General features: G+C 43.8%; 1 protein-coding gene across 3 annotated transcripts in view; it reads left to right on the forward strand.

Moving 5' to 3' along the window:
* Positions 1 to 21,841, forward strand: part of LOC133630849 (laminin subunit alpha-3-like) — a 288,676-nt gene that overhangs the window by 183,917 nt on the left and 82,918 nt on the right. For all 3 annotated transcript variants that reach the window (XM_062022652.1, XM_062022651.1, XM_062022654.1), the window contains 14 exons: positions 417 to 516; positions 3,890 to 3,942; positions 5,175 to 5,280; positions 5,351 to 5,450; positions 5,532 to 5,688; positions 7,237 to 7,375; positions 12,629 to 12,777; positions 12,865 to 12,968; positions 13,044 to 13,200; positions 13,422 to 13,585; positions 15,855 to 15,963; positions 16,029 to 16,126; positions 17,523 to 17,709; positions 17,784 to 17,910. In XM_062022652.1, the coding sequence (XP_061878636.1) occupies positions 417 to 516; positions 3,890 to 3,942; positions 5,175 to 5,280; positions 5,351 to 5,450; positions 5,532 to 5,688; positions 7,237 to 7,375; positions 12,629 to 12,777; positions 12,865 to 12,968; positions 13,044 to 13,200; positions 13,422 to 13,585; positions 15,855 to 15,963; positions 16,029 to 16,126; positions 17,523 to 17,709; positions 17,784 to 17,910 (1,750 nt within the window). The remainder of the gene's footprint in view (positions 1 to 416; positions 517 to 3,889; positions 3,943 to 5,174; positions 5,281 to 5,350; positions 5,451 to 5,531; positions 5,689 to 7,236; positions 7,376 to 12,628; positions 12,778 to 12,864; positions 12,969 to 13,043; positions 13,201 to 13,421; positions 13,586 to 15,854; positions 15,964 to 16,028; positions 16,127 to 17,522; positions 17,710 to 17,783; positions 17,911 to 21,841) is intronic.

Consider the following 21,841-nt stretch of genomic DNA (forward strand, 5'->3'; position numbering starts at 1 on the left):
ATATATATATATATATATATATATATATATATATATATATATATATATATATATATATATATATATATATATATATATATATATATATATATATACATATATATATATATATCCTGCTTGACTGTGTATTTGCACGGTGGTAACCAATAACGCAGATGTGTTGCTAAAACGGCATCCAGAGGGTTGATTAAAAGAGGAAATGTGCTTTTCCTTTCTTGAAATGCAAAGCGTAATCAAAATAAAGGAAACGACTCTTCTTGTCATTCTAAAAAACAACTACAATGTTAAAAAAAACAAGAATATGAGGTAAACACTCTGATGAAATGTTTGAAATCAACCTGCTTGATTTCAGCCGTAAAAGTAAATTAAGTATATATATTTGACATTTTTTTGAATCCGATCACACTTTGTTTCAGGGCTCCTGCCGGTGCCGTCCCAACACAGAGGGAGCCTTATGTGACAGATGTAAACCTCTCTACTGGAACTTGGCAGCTGACAACCCACATGGCTGTGATGGTAACGTTGGACTTCATGTTCTGAATCATCTAGCTCACAGGTGTCAAACTCAAGGCCCGTGGTCCAGATCTGGCCCGCCGCATCATTTTGAATGGCTTTGTGAAAGCCTGGAAATAATATGCATCAATAGAGTAGTTTATCTTTCTTTTTTTTTTTTTTTGACAGGAAAAAAAAGATATGTACTGTATGCAATTATATATATTTAAAATTTCTATCTAATAATGCAACAGATATTATATTATCATACATTCGAAACATTTATGGGGTAAAAACATACATAAATATCTACTTAGCCTTATGATTTCAAAGCAAGTTATCCATCGAATTTTACACTGTAAACATGACAATGTATTTTTTTTAAAACAGCTCGGTCTTCAGAATCCTACCGTAAGAATTTTTTTTTTACCATTTTTACATTTACAGTAATACACTGTGAAAACAGCAACCGTATTTTTAAGCAAAAAAACTAACAAAAAACTGGCAGTAAAATAGAGTGTGACCATTTTACTGTAAATTTTATGGTAAAATTCTGCCATTTTTTGGACCGCAAAATCCACAGATTTTTTTTTCTTACAGTGTAGGTAAAATATACATTTACTTATCAAATGCATAGGTAATCGTGTGACAATATCATGTGGCTAATCCTTCTACATGTATGTTTCTTTTATTAATGTTACTCTGAGGGCAGCTAAAACTGCAACGTGGCCCTCAATGAAAACGAGTTTGACACCCCTGATCTAGCTAAATGTGTTTTTTTATTGACTGTAGGATATGTATGGTTTTATTGTACTGTTGGGCATAAGGCAAACACCTTTCATACTTCTCCCTTCTCTGTATTTAGATGAGACTCCTTTGTTTTTAAATTTTTTTTAACATGGATTCAGGAAAATAATATGCCCCTCATTTTGTGCCCACCATCATTCATGCTGTCACATATTACACAGTGTAAAAAGTATCCACTCCCTTGGATGTTTCTGCCTGCTATTGCTTTTACAAATTAAATAATGCTCAATGTAGCTGTTTACACCAACATTTGAAAAAAAGAAAACAGATTTGTACAAATTTGTGTCAATTAATGAACAAATATTATGAATAAAATGTTATCATTTGAAATAGTTCAAATAATAATTCAAATGTACTACAATTTCATTATAAAATTAATCATATATTTAAAGATCCTAGGGGTTAATATTCTTTATAGGCACTGTATGTGTCATCTTTTGTTATAAATTATATCATGTTTTGTTGCTTTTATAATAGGAATTGGAATAACATGTGTTACATGAGCAACATCTGTTAGCTAACATTTAAACTTAGTATTACAGTTAAGAATGTTAAAATGCGGCTGAGAACATTGTGCGATTGTGTTCGACCTGTACTGCAATATCTGGGTACAGGTAAAGTCTAGTAGTCAGTGTAGTGCTGTGAAATGTCATATTTATAGCCAGTGTAGTTATAAACACAAATACTACAGTAAGCCCTTGTTTATGTTCATTGGTTACAGGGCTGACTGTGGTAAATACATTTCCACAAAATAGGATTTATTAAGTATCAATCGGATATTTTCATAACTAGAGCATAAAACAGACTACGACCTTACGTTTTTAACATTATGAGAGCCCTTAAGGCATAAAATAACACCTTTACACTTGTTGTTGTATATACTAGTATTCTGTATTTTCCGGACCATAGGAGCACTGCAGATTAGCGGGTCTAGTCAGGTCTATTTTCATACAAAAGGCTCAACGGATTATAGGGCGCATTAAAGGGATCATATATTTTTGTTTTTTATAATTTGATAACACTTTCTTGTGGCCTACATAACATGTGATGGTGGTTCTTTAGTCAAAATGTTGCATAGATTGTTTTACAGACCATCTTCAAGCCGCTTTCTGACAGTCGCTCCAGAATGCGCCGTTTTGTGGCCGGTCTTATTGATGTGGCTCACCTTCGACAGCGTCTTTTCTCCATCATCTTTGTTGTAGTGGTGTAGCGTGCACTTTGTTGTAGTGGTGTAGCGTGCAAGGACGGGAGTGGAAGTGTCAAAGATGGATTCAACTGTTTTAATGACATTCAGACTTTACTTAAATCAACAATGGAGCAGCATCTCCTCATCCGTAGCTCGCTAGTGCAATAACGCCGGAAATGTGTCCCGTGAAAAACCGTCCAACCGGAACGCTCTAATAACTAAAGTTCCTTGGGTGAATAATGTAAACTCACTACACCAGTATGTTTTAGCGCTTTCATGGTGAGTTTACTGACAGATATAAGTAAGAACTTTACACTACTTTGTATTAGAAATGGCAACAGCGGAGGATAAATGTCCCATAACAAGAAGATAGAGAAAAAGAAGAAGCTTATCGGCACGGACTACAAAGGCGGACTCGCGCATATTTTCAGGACTTATGCCGATCCCAAATACAGATCAGCAGGTACCAGAAGGTAAGAAATGTTGCTTTTGCATAATATTGCGAAACAAAACGCCAGATAATATGTCTTACCTTATACACACACCATGATAATACTTATATGTTGAAGCACAGTACAATCCATCAAGCGGTGCGGCTTCATAGCTTACCAAAGTCGTACTAAAAAATTTTGAAATATTTTTGAGCGCTGTGTGTAATGTTCTATATTTTCAATGGAACATATAACATTTTGGTGTTTTCTGCTTGAATCATATTGCAGTGTACACATATCTCTTATGTGTGACTGCCATCATATTGCAGTCTACACGTAACTCTTGTGTGACTGCCATCTACTGGTCACACTTATCATTTCACCATGTACCAAATAAAATAGCTTCGAGGTCAGTAAGCACAACCAAAAGTATTCCGTACATTATGCGCACCGGGTTATAAGGTGCAGTGTCGAGTTTTGAGAAAATAAAGGATTTTTAAGTCACCGTATAGTCCCAAAAATACGGTAATTTGCTTTAAAGAGCTGCAGCTCACTGAAAACAAACTTTACTTGCACATGTAATGGCGTTTGCTTCTTTATGGGCCTGAAGCAAATCTTTGGGTTCGAATGACTCTTATAGATTGCATGAGAGGTACAGTGTGCATTCTGAGCCCTTTCTTTGTTCTGATACATTTCTCCTGTTACAGAGCTGCTCTCTCGCAAGAATGTGACCTCTACAGTAAAAGGAACATTTTAATAACCCAAGAATGCCTCAGGTTGCCCGTTGCCAGACATTTATAGGGAGGCTTTTATTTCACTCGGTTGGCTTTAAAGCTACAGGAGAAACGTTTGTGCTTTTGCTCTTCACCCGTGAAAGTGACTACAGTGCAGTATATGTCCTGTAATCAGAGTCTATTCAGCACACACGCCAGCATATCTCATAACCTCTGCCTTTTCCTGTCTTTCATTCCAGTGTGCAGGTGCAATGTCAAAGGGACGCTCAGTGGTGTTGGGGAGTGTGAGAAGGTACTATAGTTGGTATACATTCTTTTCAAATGTACATACTGTAAATTGTCCAATTAACGCCTCCATTGAGCTAACTCTCCTATAGACGTCAAGTGCGTGTTTACAAAAGCAAATAACTACCTAGGTAACAAAAAAAAAAGTTTTAACATCTGTGGCTGTAGGCAACCTCCTAAAAGGGTTGTCCCGATACCAATATTTTGGTACCGGTACCAGTACCAAAATGTATTTGATACTTTTCTAAATAAAGGTGACCACAAAGAAATTGCATTATTGGCTTTATTTTAACAAAAATCTCATAGTACATTAAACATATGTGTCACGACCAGAACAGGAACCTGAACAGAGTCATTTGAAACATTTTCTCCATCCATTTTCTACCGCTTGTCCCTTTTGGGGTCGCGGCGGGTGCTGGAGCCTATCTCAGCTGCATTTGGGCGGAAGGCGAGGTACACCCTGGACAAGTCGCCACCTCATCACAGGGCCAACACAGATAGACAGACAACATTCACACTCATATTCACACACTAGGGCCAATTTTTAGTGTTGCCAATCAACCTATCCCCAGGGGCATGTTTTTGGCGGTGGGAGGAAGCCGGAGTACCCGGAGGGAACCCACGCAGTCACGGGGAGAACATGCAAACTCCACACAGAAAGATCCAGAGCCCAGGATTGAACTCAGGACCTTCGTATTGTGAGGCACATGCACTAACCCCTGTTCCACGACGATGCGCCGTCATGCCCGTTAAAACCGGTGATTTTTAGAGGTGGTATAGTACCGAATATGATTAATTAGTATCACGGTACTTTACTAGTACCGGTATACCGTACAACCCTACCTCCTAATGTAGTTTTATTAACTCCACAAGATGGCGGTAGCTGCATTTGAAGTGTCTTAGGTGGTTAGCATCCAGCCGCTTTAAATATCTACCTCTGCATGCGCTTTAAAATGTTTGCGTGAGTCACACGTTATACTTGCTATACTGTTGTTTACGATACAATGCTGACTAAGCAGTTTCCTGCCTACCGCTACGACAATACTTCTTTTGTTGCTGCTATGTTGTGTAACATGTCATAAATTGCAGTCCAAATTAATTTTAATTAATAATATTCAACCCATTTTAGCATTAACAGCCCCTCTCCAATTATAGTTTGCTTCCAATTAATGCACAGTCCCTCTTTGCTGTTGATGTAGAGGATTTACAGTATGTTATATTTATTTTGCATCTATGCAGAGAGGGGGCCAGTGCCATTGTAAGCCTCATGTTGGTGGGCATGCGTGCGACTCCTGCAACAATGGCTATTTCCTGCTCCAAAAAAAGAACTATTTTGGCTGTCAAGGTGAGTCGAAGGTAACATTCGTACCTGTTATTGATTAAAAGTCCTCCTATTATTACCCCCTCTCTCCTAGGTTGTGAGTGTGACATAGGTGGCGCCATCAACACGACTTGTGACGAGACTTCAGGCCAGTGTCGTTGTCGCAGTAATATAGTTGGCTCTAGATGCACAAAGTAGGACCCCCCCCCCCCCCAATAGGTCTTAAATGTGATGCTGGATGCTCGTTTATGAAAACAAAATATTGTTCCTTTCAGCCCAGCACCAGGGTATTATTTCCCCACCTTGCATCAGTTCAAGTTTGAGGTGGAGGATGGGACCACTCCAAATTCTAGACCCGTGCGCTTTAGTTACGACCCCCAAGAGTTCCCGGGGTTCAGCTGGAGAGGTTATGCTGTACTGTCCCCTGCACAGGTGAGTGTGCATTATCAACATCAAATATTTGTGTTATTATGCAGCCTTTTTTAAATGGTTTGATTCAATACTGTATGGCACCTTAATTCAAATTAAACTAATAAACGGAGATTAGCAAAAAATAGTAAGGCCAAGCACATGTATAAAAAAACAGCAACATTTCAGAACATCTAGTGCATGTGTCTTATTTTGTAATCATATTTGCATTACAAATTATTGCGTATGACTAAAGTTGATTACATTGAATTCCTTCAGTTTGTTCTCTATGTATTGTGCTTTTGTGTCAGGAAAAGGACAATTATATATTTTGGTTGACTAAATGTTATGATGATATTCCATATTTCCTCATATATTGGCTCTGCTCTAATAGGGGATTAATATGGCCCCATTCGTTGCGGTTTACCTGACACATAAAACGTGACCAATTGGCGGGGTTGCACTATCCACTTTAGCCGCCAGATGGCAGCATAGTGTTGAATATCTTTAAATGTGTTTTTGTGGCAATTTTGTGGCAAAGTATGTAAGGTGGCACTTTCCATAATTTTCAGCAGACTGCATTGTAAAATGGAATGGGGCCATATGGATACCTTCCCTGCTGTACTTCTGAAGTTCTGTATAATATTGGGTAATACCTTGTGACAAATGATTCCTTCACAATACATTTAAAATATCACATTATACAAGTGTAATATACTGTATGTAGTACAATAGTAGTATATATTTTATATATTAGTTATTATAACAGTTATTATATTCTAGTATACATCACTGTTTGTATTAATTATTGTGTACAAATAATACAAATGTGTTCTACTTTTTTATTTTCATTCGAAATACAACAAAAACAAAATGTCTTTGTTTCCCAAAAAAATCAAACAAAAAAAGAAAAATCACAAACTTTTCAAGTAACTTTCTTGCTTTTTTTAAAATTTTTATCAGACACTGAAAAAATATACAATATTATCGGAGATTTTACCAAAAACTAATTTGCCTTATCTCTACTGAACACTGTGTACTCTCTGCAGTTGAGTACATGCAGTGGCCTAAGCCACTATTTGAGGAAATATGTATTGTATGTGATTCCCACCCTCACTTTTTAAATATATCCAAATGATGCTTTCTATCTGCCACTTTTCCCCACACCTTTCCATCTTTCCTTTGCAGTCCAAAAATAATAAACCACCAGGAATTGTTCCTGTCTCCTTCATCAGGGTGTCTGTGGCTAAAGGGGCCTAACGCTGTTTCTTTTCAGCCAAAGGTGATCCTCACTCTCTCCCTCGGCTTACCTGGAACTTTCCATATTCTATTGCGCTACGCCACCCTACGACATAAGGGGGGAGGAGGACGAGTGAGAGCAAAGGTCACGGTGGCGAATGAAGCCGCCTTTGACCGTAAGTGGTGGGCTTCACTTGGCTGCGTTCTCCTCTCCTGCCTTACTGCCTGTGATGATTAACCCTTCTCGCGCTCGCCCGGCCCCTCATGCAACTCCAATTGCTCTACCTTTGTAAGTCCGTTGTTTGTCGCTCTCGTCCCCCCCACCCCCTGCAGAGTGACGTCAGAGTAACAGTGCATGTTGACCCAAGAGATGCCAGGCAGAACTTATTCCGTGTGGTGCTGCGTTTCACTAACCCGAGTAGCACCAGTGTGACTGGTAGCATCAAGGCGACTAATAACAGAGGCAATGCAGGTGAGTCTGAAGGTCCCATATCATACGATTTTCAACTATTTCAAATAAGTCTCAGAGGTCCCGCAAGACTGTATTGGAAGAAGGGGTGTCAAAAAACAAAACATTTATTTATATACCTATTTATTTTCTATCTGTCCTGTCCAGCCACTCGGGCAAATCATATAGTTGATGGTTGCTGTACAGATTTACTTTAGAAAAGAGAAGTGTTGGATACTTCTCTGTTTGCTTTATTTGACTTTATTAAATGTTTGGGAAGCATTTTATTTAACAAAACCAGTTTTATTTTAAGTAATATACAAAATTGATCAGAGACATTTGTCTATTTTATGGAGGAATGTAGTTAATCATAGAACTGGCATCCAATTGTTACGGTTGAGTGGTCACATGGTTATGCTCAGAGGTTTTATTTGACAAGTATATTTAATATTTTTGGCTACTGTAACATTACACACAGTTTGAACAGTAACACTGTGTTTGAATATAGAAAAACAAACAACTGTACTTTAATCAAGTGATTCTTTGGCGTACCACTGGATGAAGCCCGGGTACCACTAGTGGTACACGTACCACCGTTTGAGGAATACTTGATCCAAACACATCTGTAAAGTACAATCGTCCCTCATTTATCGCTGTTAATTGGTTCCAGACATGGGCGGGATCAACAAATTTCTGCGGAGTAGGAATAATTAACTATAAATCAAATATTACTATAGCGATGTCAGGCGTTGTTGGTGACGAACCCCAACATGCGGAGACAGCAGGCTGGATGCAAGGAAACATGATTTAATGTCCAAAAGAAAATGCAGGAAAACATGAAACAGGAACCAGGAAACAGGCAAACTGGAAACAGCTAACAGTATACAGCTAACAGGAAACCAAGATACAAGGAGCTTGGAGACAGCAAACTGCAAATAGCTATCAGGAACCAGCAAACAGGAACAGCTCACAGCAAACAATACTCCAGCACTGACTGGAGGGCGAGGCAGGTATAAATAGTGGCCTGATTGGCAATTGCCACCAGATGTGCCAGACTGCCAATCAGGTACAGGTGAGGGAAACAAGCGCTCAGGGAGACGTACAGGAAAAGTAAGAGCGCTGACAGGATATGAAACACAAACAGAGGAAAAACTAAAACATAACCAAACTGTCAGTGACAAGCCTGACAAGCGAGAGCATAAAAACACATTTACAACCTTCTAAATACAGTACAGGCCAAAAGATTGGACACACCTTCTCATTCAATGCATTTTCTTTATTTTTATGACTATTTACATTGTAGATTGTCACTGAAGGCATCAAAACTATGAATGACAAGCCTGACAGTAGCCCCCCTTCCGATAACGGATACCAGACGTTAAAGAAAAAACAAAAAAAGTCACGGGAGGGCGAAGGGAGGACAAGGTGGTGGGCCCCCAGGCCAAGTGTGCCCGCAACGGGCGGGGAAGAGTCAGATGGCGACGGCAAGTTAAACGCCGCCGCAATTGGCGAGGCGGTCGCCCATGGAACGACCCCATCCTTGGCCAACGAGAGGTCCACATGCGCCTAATGGCTGCTCGTGCGTCAGGCCAGCGGGGAGTCGACGATGCTGGAGACGCTGGCGAAGCAGTGGGACGGCCCGCCAGATACGAGGAAGCTGGCGACGCCCTGGGACGGCCCGCCAGAGACGAGGAAGACGGCGACGCCCTGGGACGGCCTGCCAGAGACGAGGAAGACGGCGATGCAGTGGTACGGCCCACCAGAGACGAGGAAGACGACGTCGGCGGCAGAGCCAGAGACGAGGAAGACGAAGAAGATGAGGAAGACGACGTCGTCGGCGTGGGCGGAGCCAGAGACAAGGAAGACGATGTCATCGGCGTGGGCGGGGCCAGAGACGAGGAACACTATGTCGTCGGTGTGGGCGGAGTCAGAGGAGCAGGCGACTCGTCTGCCGGCGTGGGCAGAGCCAGAGGAGCAGGCGGCTCGTCTACCGGCGTGGGCGGAGCCAGAGGAGCTGGTGGCTCATCTGCCGACCTGGGCACAGCCAGAAGAGCAGGCAGCTCGTCTGCCGGCCTGGGCGGAGCCAGAGGAGCAGGCGGCTCGTCTGCCGGCCTGGGAGTGCCCACTGGGGTTGATGGCGGTGTCCACAGGCCTACCAGGGTGGATGGCAGCGTCCACGGTCCCCCGGGGCTGGATGGCGGCGTCCACAGGCCCACCGGGGTTAAAAGTAGCTGTGCCTCCCCAGCTGCACAGCTACTCATAGCCACCCCCCCCTCAATGGTCTTATCCAAGATGTCCCCACGTAGGCCCACAGATGACAGGGATGGGTGGGAAAGAGCTTGAATTGAGGCCAAAGCTCTCGAATCGGCCAACAGCGCCAGTATCCTATCAAGCCTCTCCGCCATAGAGATCTCTGGCGGGTTCGTATTTGGCTGGAGTATTCTGTTAGGCGTTGTTGGTGACAAACCCGAAGATGCGGAGACGGCAGGCTGGATGCAAGGAAACATGATTTAATGTCCAAAAGAAAATGCAGGAAAACAGGAATCAGGAACCAGGAAACAGGCAAACTGGAAACAGCTAACAGGATACAGCTAACAGGAAACCAAGAAATAAGGAACTAGGAGACAGCAAACTGCAAATAGCTATCAGGAACCAGCAAACAATAAATACTCCAGCAATGACTGGAGGGCGAGGCAAGTATAAATAGTGGCCTGATTGGCAATTGCCACCAGGTGTGCCAGACTGCCAATCAGGTACAGGTGAGGGAAACAAGCGCTCAGGGAGACAAGCAGGAAAAGGAACCAAAATAAGAGCGCTGACAGGATATGAAACACAAACAGAGGAAAAACTAAAACATAACCAAACCGTCAGTGACAAGCCTGACAAGCGAGAGCATAAAAACACATTTACAACCTTCTAAATACAGTACAGGCCAAAAGTTTGGACACACCTTCTCATTCAATGCATTTTCTTTATTTTTATGACTATTTACATTGTAGATTGTCACTGAAGGCATCAAAACTATGAATGACAAGCCTGACAGTAGCCCCCCTTCCGATAACGGATACCAGACGTTAAAGAAAAAACAAAAAAAGTCACGGGAGGGCGAAGGGAGGACAAGGTGGTGGGCCCCCAGGCCAAGTGTGCCCGCAACCCGCGGGGAAGAGTCAGGTGGCGACGGCAAGTTGAACGCCGCCGCAATTAGCGAGGCGGTCGCCCATGGAACGACCCCATCCTTGGCCAACGAGAGGTCCACATGCGCCTAATGGCTGCTCGTGCGTCAGGCCAGCGGGGAGTCGACGATGCTGGAGACGCTGGCGAAGCAGTGGGACGGCCCGCCAGATATGAGGAAGCTGGCGACGCCCTGGGACGGCCCGCCAGAGACGAGGAAGATGGCGACGCCCTGGGACGGCCCGCCAGAGACGAGGAAGACGGCGACGCAGTGGTACGGCCCACCAGAGAAGAGGAAGACGACGTCGGCGGCAGAGCCAGATACGAGGAAGACGAGGAAGACGAGGAAGACAACGTCGTCGGCGTGGGCGGAGCCAGAGACAAGGAAGACGATGTCATCGGCGTGGGCGGGGCCAGAGACGAGGAACACTATGTCGTCGGTGTGGGCGGAGTCAGAGGAGCAGGCGACTCGTCTGCCGGCGTGGGCAGAGCCAGAGGAGCAGGCGGCTCGTCTACCGGCGTGGGCGGAGCCAGAGGAGCTGGTGGCTCATCTGCCGACCTGGGCACAGCCAGAAGAGCAGGCGGCTCGTCTGCCGGCCTGGGCGGAGCCAGAGGATCAGGCGGCTTTTCTGCCGGCCTGGGAGTGCCCACTGGGGTTGATGGCGGCGTCCACGGGCCCCCGGGGCTGGATGGCGGCGTCCACAGGCCCACCGGGGTTAAATGTAGCTGTGCCTCCCCAGCTGCACAGCTACTCATAGCCCCCCGCCCCTCAATGGTCTTATCCAAGATGTCCCCACGTAGGCCCACAGATGACAGGGATGGGTGGGAGGGAGCTTGAATTGAGGCCAAAGCTCTCGAATCGGCCAACAGCGCCAGTATCCTGTCAAGCCTCTCCGCCATAGAGATCTCTGGGGGGTTCGTATTTGGCTGGAGTATTCTGTCAGGCGTTGTTGGTGACAAACCCGAAGATGCGGAGACGGCAGGCTGGATGCAAGGAAACATGATTTAATGTCCAAAAGAAAATGCAGGAAAACAGGAATCAGGAACCAGGAAACAGGCAAACTGGAAACAGCTAACAGGATACAGCTAACAGGAAACCAAGAAATAAGGAACTAGGAGACAGCAAACTGCAAATAGCTATCAGGAACCAGCAAACAATAAATACTCCAGCAATGACTGGAGGGCGAGGCAAGTATAAATAGTGGCCTGATTGGCAATTGCCACCAGGTGTGCCAGACTGCCAATCAGGTACAGGTGAGGGAAACAAGCGCTCAGGGAGACATGCAGGAAAAGGAACCAAAATAAGAGCGCTGACAGGATATGAAACACAAACAGAGGAAAAACTAAAACATAACCAAACTGTCAGTGACAAGCCTGACAAGCGAGAGCATAAAAACACATTTACAACCTTCTAAATACAGTACAGGCCAAAAGTTTGGACACACCTTCTCATTCTATGCGTTTTCTTTATTTTCATGACTATTTACATTGTAGATTGTCACTGAAGGCATCAAAGCTATGAATGAACACATGTGGAGTTATGTACTTAACAAAAAAAGGTGAAATAACTGAAAACATGTTTTATATTCTAATTTCTTCAAAATAGCCACCCTTTGCTCTGATTACTGCTTTGCACACTCTTGGCATTCTCTCGATGAGCTTCAAGCACACCTATGAAGTGAAAACCATTTCAGGTGACATAACTCCACATGTGTTCATTCATAGTTTTGATGCCTTCAGTGCAAATCTACAATAATAAAGAAAACGCATTGAATGAGAAGGTCCAATTGTACGTTTTTTAACCTTCTGCGAGCCCTCTAAACCTGAAATAACACCTTTTAGTCATCTTTCCACTCCTTTAATACAATATAGGAACGCTACTGTAGTATTGATATTGTCAGTTCATTTATCCATTGTTATGCTCGAAAATGCTTCATTTAGGCCAAAATTGTAGAAAATGTTTTAAAAAATGTGATGTGGGAAGAACCCTGCAATATTGGAAGCGCAATGTGATGAAGGATGACTGTGAACTAACCCCTCTATTCATTGTCTGAAAAGACCAATATTCACCAGAGTGGGTCATTGAATGCATAATTTCTACTCTAGCACGATCCGAGCAGAGTAAAGATGTAGTTTTCCCTGAGAGTCTTCAGCCATCCTTCCTGACTGTGCCTCATGGTGACGGCTTCACTGAGCCCTTTGTCTTGACGCCTGGTGTTTGGATCATCCACATAAAAGCGCAGGGGGTTTTGTTGGTGAGTTGCAAAAATTTTTTTTATATTTCAAAACTTCTGTCTGCATTGTGTAGTTGTCACAGTAACTAAATGTTTCTCCCTCCTCAGGACTATTTGGTGCTGCTGCCCCAGGACTACTATGAAGCGTCTCTGCTTCAAGTAAACATCGCAGAACCTTGCACTTACATATCCACCGCACCGAGGAACAAGAAGTGATTTGAACTTATTATATATTGAAAGGGATTTTTTGTTGTTGTTGCTGTTAAGCTGCCTGTCGTGTCTTTTAGCTGTCTGTTGTACAAGCACGTAGCCATGGATGCGTTCAGCTCTGCCTCAGGCTCATATGGAAGCCTCTCGAGCCAGAGAGGCCGTAAGAGGAGGCAGACTTTAGTGCGGCGTCCCACCCCGGACCATCCTGAGATGACCTCTCTGCATGGGAGACAGGTGAAGTAACCGTTACACCCTATGCACAATCCAATCCACTTATTTCATCTTAACATTTGGATTTATGCAACTTTGCAACAAATATGCCACCATTTCTTTGCCTTAATTACCACTTCAACTTTATTGAAGGAGCACACGCCTTATAGTTTATACCACATTGGAGACACTTCAGTGTCCAGTTAAACACACAAAAATAACAGCAAATGGGTTCTTTATTGCAGTCCCAGCTGCAGCTCAGTCTGCGTGTGCCCCACCCTGGACCTCATGCTCTTGTCATGGAGTATGCTAGCGAGGTGGAGACTCTCCAGAACGTTAACATCCTTGTAAATGCCCAGCACGGTGGACAGATGCGAGCCAGAGCCAACGTCTACAGCTGTGCCTACAGGTATGTCCTGCTTTGTAAAAACTCATGCAGTTGTATTGTTCATTAAACCTAATTTTGTGAACTGGTTTTTGTATTGCAAATTAAGTTGATTTATTTTTAAGATTCGTACAATCAAAATCAAAATACATTTTTTTCTTTTTGACATAAATTTTACAAAACTTTCTTGAATCTCAGCTTAAATACAAAACCCAAAACCAGTGAAGTTGGCACGTTGTGTAAAACGTAAAAAAAACCCAGAATACAATGATTTGCAAATCCTTTTCAACCTATATTCAATTGAATAAACTGCAAAGACAAGATACTTAACTTTCGAACTGGTAAACTTTGTTATTTTTTGCAAATATTAGCTCATTTGGAATTTGATGCCTGCAACATGTTTAAAAAAACTGGCTCAAGTTGCAAGAAAGACTGAGAAAGTTGAGGAATGCTCATCAAACACTTATTTGGAACATCCCACAGGTGAACAGGCTAATTGGGAACAGGTGGGTGCTATGATTGGGTATAAAACAGCTTCCATGAAATGCTCAGTCATTCACAAACAAGGATGGGGCGAGGGTCACCACTTTGTGAACAAATGCGTGAGCAAATTGTTGAGCAGTTTAAGAACAACATTTCTCAACCAGCTATTGCAAGAAATTTAGGGATTTCACCATCTACGGTCCGTAATATCATCAAAAGGTTCAGAGAATCTGGAGAAATCACTGCATGTAAGCGGCAATGCCCGTGACATTCAATCTCTCAGGCGGTACTGCATCAAAAAGTGACATCAGTGTGTAATGGATATCACCACATGGGCTCAGGATCACTTCAGAAAACCACCGTTAGTAACTACAGTTAGTCGCTACATCTGTAAGTGCAAGTTAAAACTCTACTATGCAAAGCAAAAGCCATTTATCAACAACACCCAGAAACATAAGATGGACTGTTGCAAAGTGGAAAAGTGTTCTGTGGTCTGACGAGTCCACATTTCAAATTGTTTTTGGAAACTGTGGACGTAGTGTCGGCCAGCACGGTGGAACAGGGGTTAGTGCATGTGCCTCAAAATACAAAGGTCCTGAGTAGTCCTGAGTTCAATCCCGGGCTCGGGATCTTTCTGTGTGGAGTTTGCATGTTCTCCCCGTGACTGCGTGGGTTCCCTCCGGGTACTCCGGCTTCCTCACACCTAAAAAAAAAAACATGCACCTGGGAATAGGTTGATTGGCAACACTAAATTGGCCCTAGTGTGTGAATGTGAGTGTGAATGTTGTCTGTCTATCTGTGCTGGCCCTTCAATGAGGTGGCGACTTGTCCAGGGTTTACTGCCCGAATGCAGCTGAGATAGGCTCCAGCACCCCTCGCGACCCCGAGAGGGACAAGCGGTAAAAAATGGATGGATGGATGGATGGATGGATGGATGGATGGATGGATGGATGGATGGATGGACGTTGTGTCTTACGGACTAAAGAAGAAAAGAACCATCCGGACTGTTATAGGCACAAAGTTCAAAAGCCAGCATCTGTGAAAGTATGGGGGTGTATTAGTGCCCAAGACATGGGTAACTAACACATCTGTGAAGGCACCATTAATGCTGAAAGGTACATACAGGTTTTGGAGCAACATATGTTGCCATCCAAGCAACGTCTATTTCAGCTAGACAATGCCAAGCCACATTCTGCACGTGTTACAACAGCATGGCTTTGTAGTAAAAGAGTGCGGGTACTAGACTGGCCTGCCTGTAGTCCAGACCTGTCTCCCATTAAAAATGTGTGGCGCAATATGAAGCATAAAATACGACAACGGAGACCACGGACTGTTGAACAACTTCAGCTGTACATCAAGCAAGAATGGGAAAGAATTCCACCTGAAAAGCCTCAAAAATTGGTCTCCTCGGTTCCCAAACGTTTACTGAGTGTTGTTAAAAGGAAAGGTCATGTATACAGTGGTAAAAATGCCCTTGTGCCAACTTTTTTGCAATATGTTTGCAACCAAAAATTAACTTTCTTAGTTCGAACATTAAATATCTTGTCTTTGCAGTCTATTCAATTGAATATAAGTTGAAAAGGATTTGCAAATCATTGTATTCTGTTTTTATTTACCTTTTACACAACGTGCCAACTTCACTAGTTTTGTGTTTTGTATTTCAAGGCTTTCGATTTTGAAACTGTCACTTCTACTTCCGATTTTGCTTACGCCACATATAACATTTACTTATAAATGTTTTTATTTTCCTCAGTGCACAATTAATTGGCAATGTGAGTCATGCAAACACAGCATTGTCTTTCTCCTACAGCTTTTTGTGTCGGAGTGTGGCGGTGGACAGCATGAATCAGGTAGCCGTGTTTCACCTTACCCACAGAACAGAACTCCTCCTGCAGACGTCATCCGCCTCCTTCCTGCTGGTGAGACACATTTCGTCTCCGTTTAGGCATCATTGCTAAGTCCACGGCGCTGTTGTTTTCCGCAGCACAAAGTGTACGCCGTGCCTGCAAAGGAGTTCTCCATGGAGTACTTAGAGGCCAAGGTGCTGTGCATCTCCTCTCACGGTCGCTTCACCGAAGACAGGTAATCACTGTCAAACTATGACTTCAATAAAGCAGATGCATCTGTTTTCCAGGTGTGTGAGTATCCGGCTTTACCTGAGGCTAAACTTAAACGTTCAAACTGTCCTTTACTTCATTACATTGTCAGTGCACAGTCCTGTCATTTACAGTACCAGTACAGTAAAAAGTTCACATTAGGTTACAGTACATTTTTACTTTAAATGACTTGAAAATTATTTGTAATTTTTAATTACTCTGTGTAAAGAGTTCTGCTTTTGTTGGTGGTAATATTTTTTTTTAATGCAGTAGTACCTCAACCTACTAGCTTCATTGGTTCTGTGACAAAAGTCTGAACTAAAAAACACTTCTATTTCAAATAAAATTCTCCCATTTAAATGAATTGAAATCAATTTGGTGTTTAGCCCCCCAAAACGGCACAATTTTAACAGGGAACATGCCTTTTACAATGTAAAACTAACTTTTAGACCATAAATATTGTATACAAAAATACAGTAGCATGTAGTACAAACAACTACAATAGTTTTTGGAAGTAATTTAACATCAGCTCGGTTGGTACAGTGGCCGTGCCAGCAACTTGAGGGTTTCGGGTTCGATACCTGCTTCCGCCATCCTAGTCACTGCTGTTGTGTCCTTGGGCAAGACACTTTACCCACCTGCTCCCAGTGCCACCCACACTGGTTTAAATGTAACTTAGATATTGGCTTTCACTATGTAAAGCGCTTTGAGTCACTAGAGAAAAGCTAAATAAATATAATTCACTTCATTTTACTATATTGTACAGCATTTACCCTGGTGAGTGGACTTCTGTGGTATCTCCATTCACCTGCCTGTCTGTCAAACCCCCCCTTTAGTAGCTTTTCCATATTTTCATGGCTAAACATATGCCATTTATGTATTATTTTAACATCCTGGGCTGACGTTAGACTCATTCTGCTTCAGTTTGGTGCAGACTAACAGTGATATGCTGGAATTGCTTTGCCAGGTTGGAAAGATGTTTTGTCATATTTTTAAAGGTTTATTTTATTATTATTATTATTATTATTATTATTATTATTATTATATTATATATTATTGTATTTTATTTATTGAATTATCAATCAATCACAATGTATTCATAAAGTCCTTGATCACAAGTGCCTCAAAGATCTTCAGAAACCACAACATCCCCTGAGCTCAGAAAACAAAGTTATGTCCATTTCTAGCTAAAAGCTAATGCTAGCCAGATGTTTTGATCAGATCTTACAGGTTCACTTACCGTGACATTGGCTATGCCAAGTAATGCTGAGGATGCTTGTTAACTCCAATGTTTGCCACCATACTTTTATTATTGTGGTTGTATTTTATTTTATTTAAGATGAATATGTTTGTTTAGATATGTGCCTGTTTCATGTTTCCAGTCAGCATTGTGTTCTGAGGCACTTCGACAGTCCTTGGCCAGGCTGGGTGTTGCATGCGGCACGCGACGGGAAGCTAAACACGGCTCGCCAACAGGGCGAAGACACGGATTGGCGGCAGAGACGACAGTCAGGCTCGTTCTCTGACGTTCACCTTCACAGTGACAAGATCCTGCTGAAATACCCTCAGGTATTGTTCGATTAATCATCACCTTCGTTTTAGGAATGTTGTGTCGTAGTGAGCACTCTTTTATGTCCCTGCAGACAGAGATAAGTTTCACTCCTAAGGTGCCGCTCCCTGGAAGATATGTGCTTCTTGTGCACTACCACCAGCCAGAGCATGTCTCTTACCCTGTGGAGGTCCGAGTGGATGCTGGGTATAGCTGGAAGGGTAAGTGGAAAATACCATAATTTTCAGACTGTAATGCGCACTTAAAATCCTTTCATTTTCTCAAAAATCGACAGTGCGCCTTATAACCCGGTGTGCCTAATGTACGGAATAATTTTGGTTGTGCTTACCGACCTCAAAGCTATTTTATGTGGTACATGGTGAAATGATAAGTGTGACCAGTAGATGGCAGTCACACATAAGCGATACGTTTAGACTGCAATATGACTCAAGTAAACAACACCAAAATGTTATATGTTCCATTGAAAATATAGAACATTTCACACATTTCAAAAATGTTTTAGTAAGACTTTGGTAAGCTATGAAGCCGCACCGCTTGATGAATTGTACTGTGCTTCAAAATACGAGTATTATTATGGTGTGTGTATAAGGTAAGACATTATCTGGCGTTTTGTTCCCAATGTTATGCAAAAGCCACTTTTCTTACCTTCTGGTACCTGCTGATCTGTATTTGGGATCTGCATAAGTCCTGAAAGTAGTCGATAAGCTTCTTCTTTTTTTCTATCTTCTTATTATGGGACATTCATCCTCCGCTGTTGCCATTTCTAATATAAAGTAGTGTAAAGTTCTTACTTATATCTGTCAGTAAACTTGCCATAAAAGCGCTAAAACATACCAGTGTAGTGAGTTTACATTATTTACCCAAGGAACTTTAGTTATTAGATAGTTCCGGTCGGACGATTTTTCACGGGACACATTTCCGGCGTTGATGTTGCACTAGTGAGCCACGGATTAGGAGATGCTTACCCGTTATTGATTTAAGTAAAGTTTGAATGTCATTAAAACAGTTAGCTCCATTTTTTGACACTTTTTCCACTCCCGTCCTTGCACGCTACAACAAAAATGATGGAGAAAAGACTTTGCTGAAAGTGAGCCACATAAATAAGACCGCCCACAAAACGGCGCATCGTGAACCGACTGTCAAAAAGTGGCTTGAAGTTGATCTGTAAAACATAATCCATGCAACAATTTGACCAAAGAACCACCTTTACATGTTATGTACACCACAAGGAAGTGTTTTAAATTGAGAAAAAAATCATAATATGACCCCTTAATGCCCCCTATAATCCGGTGTACCTTTTGTATGAAAATAGTCCTGACTAGACCTGCTCATAGGCAGTGCGCCTTACAATCCGGTGCGCCCTATGACCAAAAAATAACTAATTACACTCATTTTGCCAAAGTCTTTATTAGCTTTGGATAAACAATCACAGAGAAATTGTGACTTTTGTGTGAAGTATTTCAAATACGCCAATGTATTTGTAATCACTCATTTTGTAATATTCTAACTGACCTTTCTACTTGTAACATGCTGAGTGAATATGTGTACTTTTGTTTATTTCTGCACAATAAGTCAGATATGGCAGAACTGTATAGAGCAGAAAAGAGAATATGGAGTGATTTTTGGTCCACAACATATTTTGCTATATTCATTATTGACATATTACTTGCCACTCAATGTTGTATATTTTCAGTTCACTTTCTCATCTATTAATAGACTCACAATGTGGTTTATTTTACTCTTTCCATGTCTGTCTATTTGTGTTTGAGTTTCTCTTCTGCTGCTACTGAGTCCATTATTTTAGTTTACTGATGTTAGGATCCGCTGCCCGGATCATAGTTTGTTTAAGTTTTCTAGTCACATGTGTTTTCAGCCCCTTGTGTTTGTTCGTTTCTGTTGCCATGACAGCAGATTATGCTCAGCTGCCTCTGGTTAGTGTTCGAGACGCTCACCTGTTGTCCGGGCACTAATCAGAGGGCTATTTAGTCTTTGCCCTGGCCTCACTCTGCCTGGCTTCCTAATTTGCTTTCATGCAACAACTAACGACCACCTTGTTTCCTGCTAGCTCTCATGCTATATTATTTTGCTTACTAGCTCCCACGCTAGTCGTTTTTGTTTTTTTCTGTCTGATTTATTTGTGGAAATAAATCATTTTCCTACCTGCAAGCTGTGTCCGAGCCGTCTGCATCCTTGGGAGAACACCTCGCACCACGATGCGACCCGGTCGTTACAGTAGGAAGCCAGCAAGAAGAAGTTCTCTCGCAGCGAGCATGTCGGAGGAGATGGACGAAGGTGCGTGGATGGTGTTGCGAGCGATGGAGGCGGAGACTCTCCGCTACTCCCCCTCGGAGCGCCAGGACCTGATCTGGGGTCCTAACGGAAAGTTGGTCCCAATCCACTCCGTTTGGCCCGAGGACATCGCCACACCTCCGCACCACCGGACGCGTCAGCGAAGACGGAAGCCACCCAAGAGGTCTTCACTTCGCCGCCAAGACGCGCCACTCCCTCAAACTCCTCCGCCGGTACACAGCAAGCTACATTCAGCCCAAGATTTCCCTCTTCAAAGGTCTGTTAATCCCATCAACTACCTTACCGATGATTGTTATGACTGGCCTGTCAATCACTGGGACTGCAGCTATGACGTCATTCCGTCGGCACCCCCTGATGACACGCCGCTTGATGACGTTGTCCCGTCCATTTTGGATGACGTCATAGACAAAGACTTTTTTAGACATCATGTCAATTCTTCCTGCCAGCCATTTTCAAGTGACTTTAATTCTAAGATAAAACATTACCAGGACATTTTTTTAAGGACTAAATCTAGTCAGTCCCAGTCTCAAGTGTGGGGTGACAATAGACAGTTTGGACAATTTAGAGGAGAGGATTCAGCCCTCCCCCCGACCTCCCTCCGCCCACCCTTGAAGACGGTTCCAATCCGCAAGGAGCGCGTCTGGGATCCGCTTTTTGAGGGGGGGGCTAGTACTGGGAGCTGTGCGAGTGGGGTGGCACAACGGCGTGCTAAGCCGCAACCTCCTGCTCGGCCACCGCCACCAGTCCGACGGCCTGCTAAGCCGCAACCGCCAGCTAGGCCACCTGCACCTAAGCTAGCGCCTAGGCTAAGGCTAGCACCAGCTCCACCACAGGTACCAGTACCTGCACCTCGGCTGGTTCCCACACCAGTACCTGCACCTCGGCTGGTTCCCACACCAGTACCTGCACCTCGGCTGGTTCCCACACCAGTACCTGCACCTCGGCTGGTTCCCACACCAGTACCTGCACCTCGGCTGGTTCTCACACCAGTACCTGCACCTCGGCTGGTTCCCACACCAGTACCTGCACCTCGGCTGGTTCCCACACCAGTACCTGCACCTCGGCTGGTTCCCACACCAGTACCTGCACCTCGGCTGGTTCCCACACCAGTACCTGCACCTCGGCTGGTTCCCACACCAGTACCTGCACCTCGGCTGGTTCCCACACCAGTACCTGCACCTCGGCTGGTCCCCGCACCAGTACCTGCACCTCGGCTGGTTCTCGCACCAGTACCTGCACCACGGCTGGTTCTCGCACCAGTACCTGCACCACGGCTGGTTCTCGCACCAGTACCTGCACCACGACTGGTTCTCGCACCAGTACCTGCACCACGACTGGTTCTCGCACCAGTACCTGCACCACGACTGGTTCTCGCACCAGCACCTGCACCACGGCTGGTTCTCGCACCAGCACCTGCACCACGACTGGTTCTCGCACCAGCGACTTCGGCTGCCACGACAGCGACTCCGGCTGCCACGACAGCGACTCCGGCTGCCACGACAGCGACTCCGGCTGCCACGACAGCGACTCCGGCTGCCACGACAGCGACTCCGGCTGCCACGACAGCGACTCCTGCTGTCACGACAGCGACTCCTGCTGCCACGACAGCGACTCCTGCTGCCACGACAGCGACTCCTGCTGCCACGACAGCGACTCCGGCTGCCACGACAGCGACATCTCAGCGACCTCGAGTGGTCCGGCGGCGCAAGCGGAAAGCAGGTCCCCGCATGCAGCCCTCGAGGTCAGTGAAGGGACGTCAGTGGCGCAAACAGCAGCGACATTCAAGACTTTGTTGCAGGACTCAGAGGCTGCTGAAATTCT

Source organism: Entelurus aequoreus, linkage group LG16 (assembly GCF_033978785.1).
Source record: "Entelurus aequoreus isolate RoL-2023_Sb linkage group LG16, RoL_Eaeq_v1.1, whole genome shotgun sequence".
In the NCBI taxonomy this organism is placed as follows: domain Eukaryota; kingdom Metazoa; phylum Chordata; class Actinopteri; order Syngnathiformes; family Syngnathidae; genus Entelurus; species Entelurus aequoreus.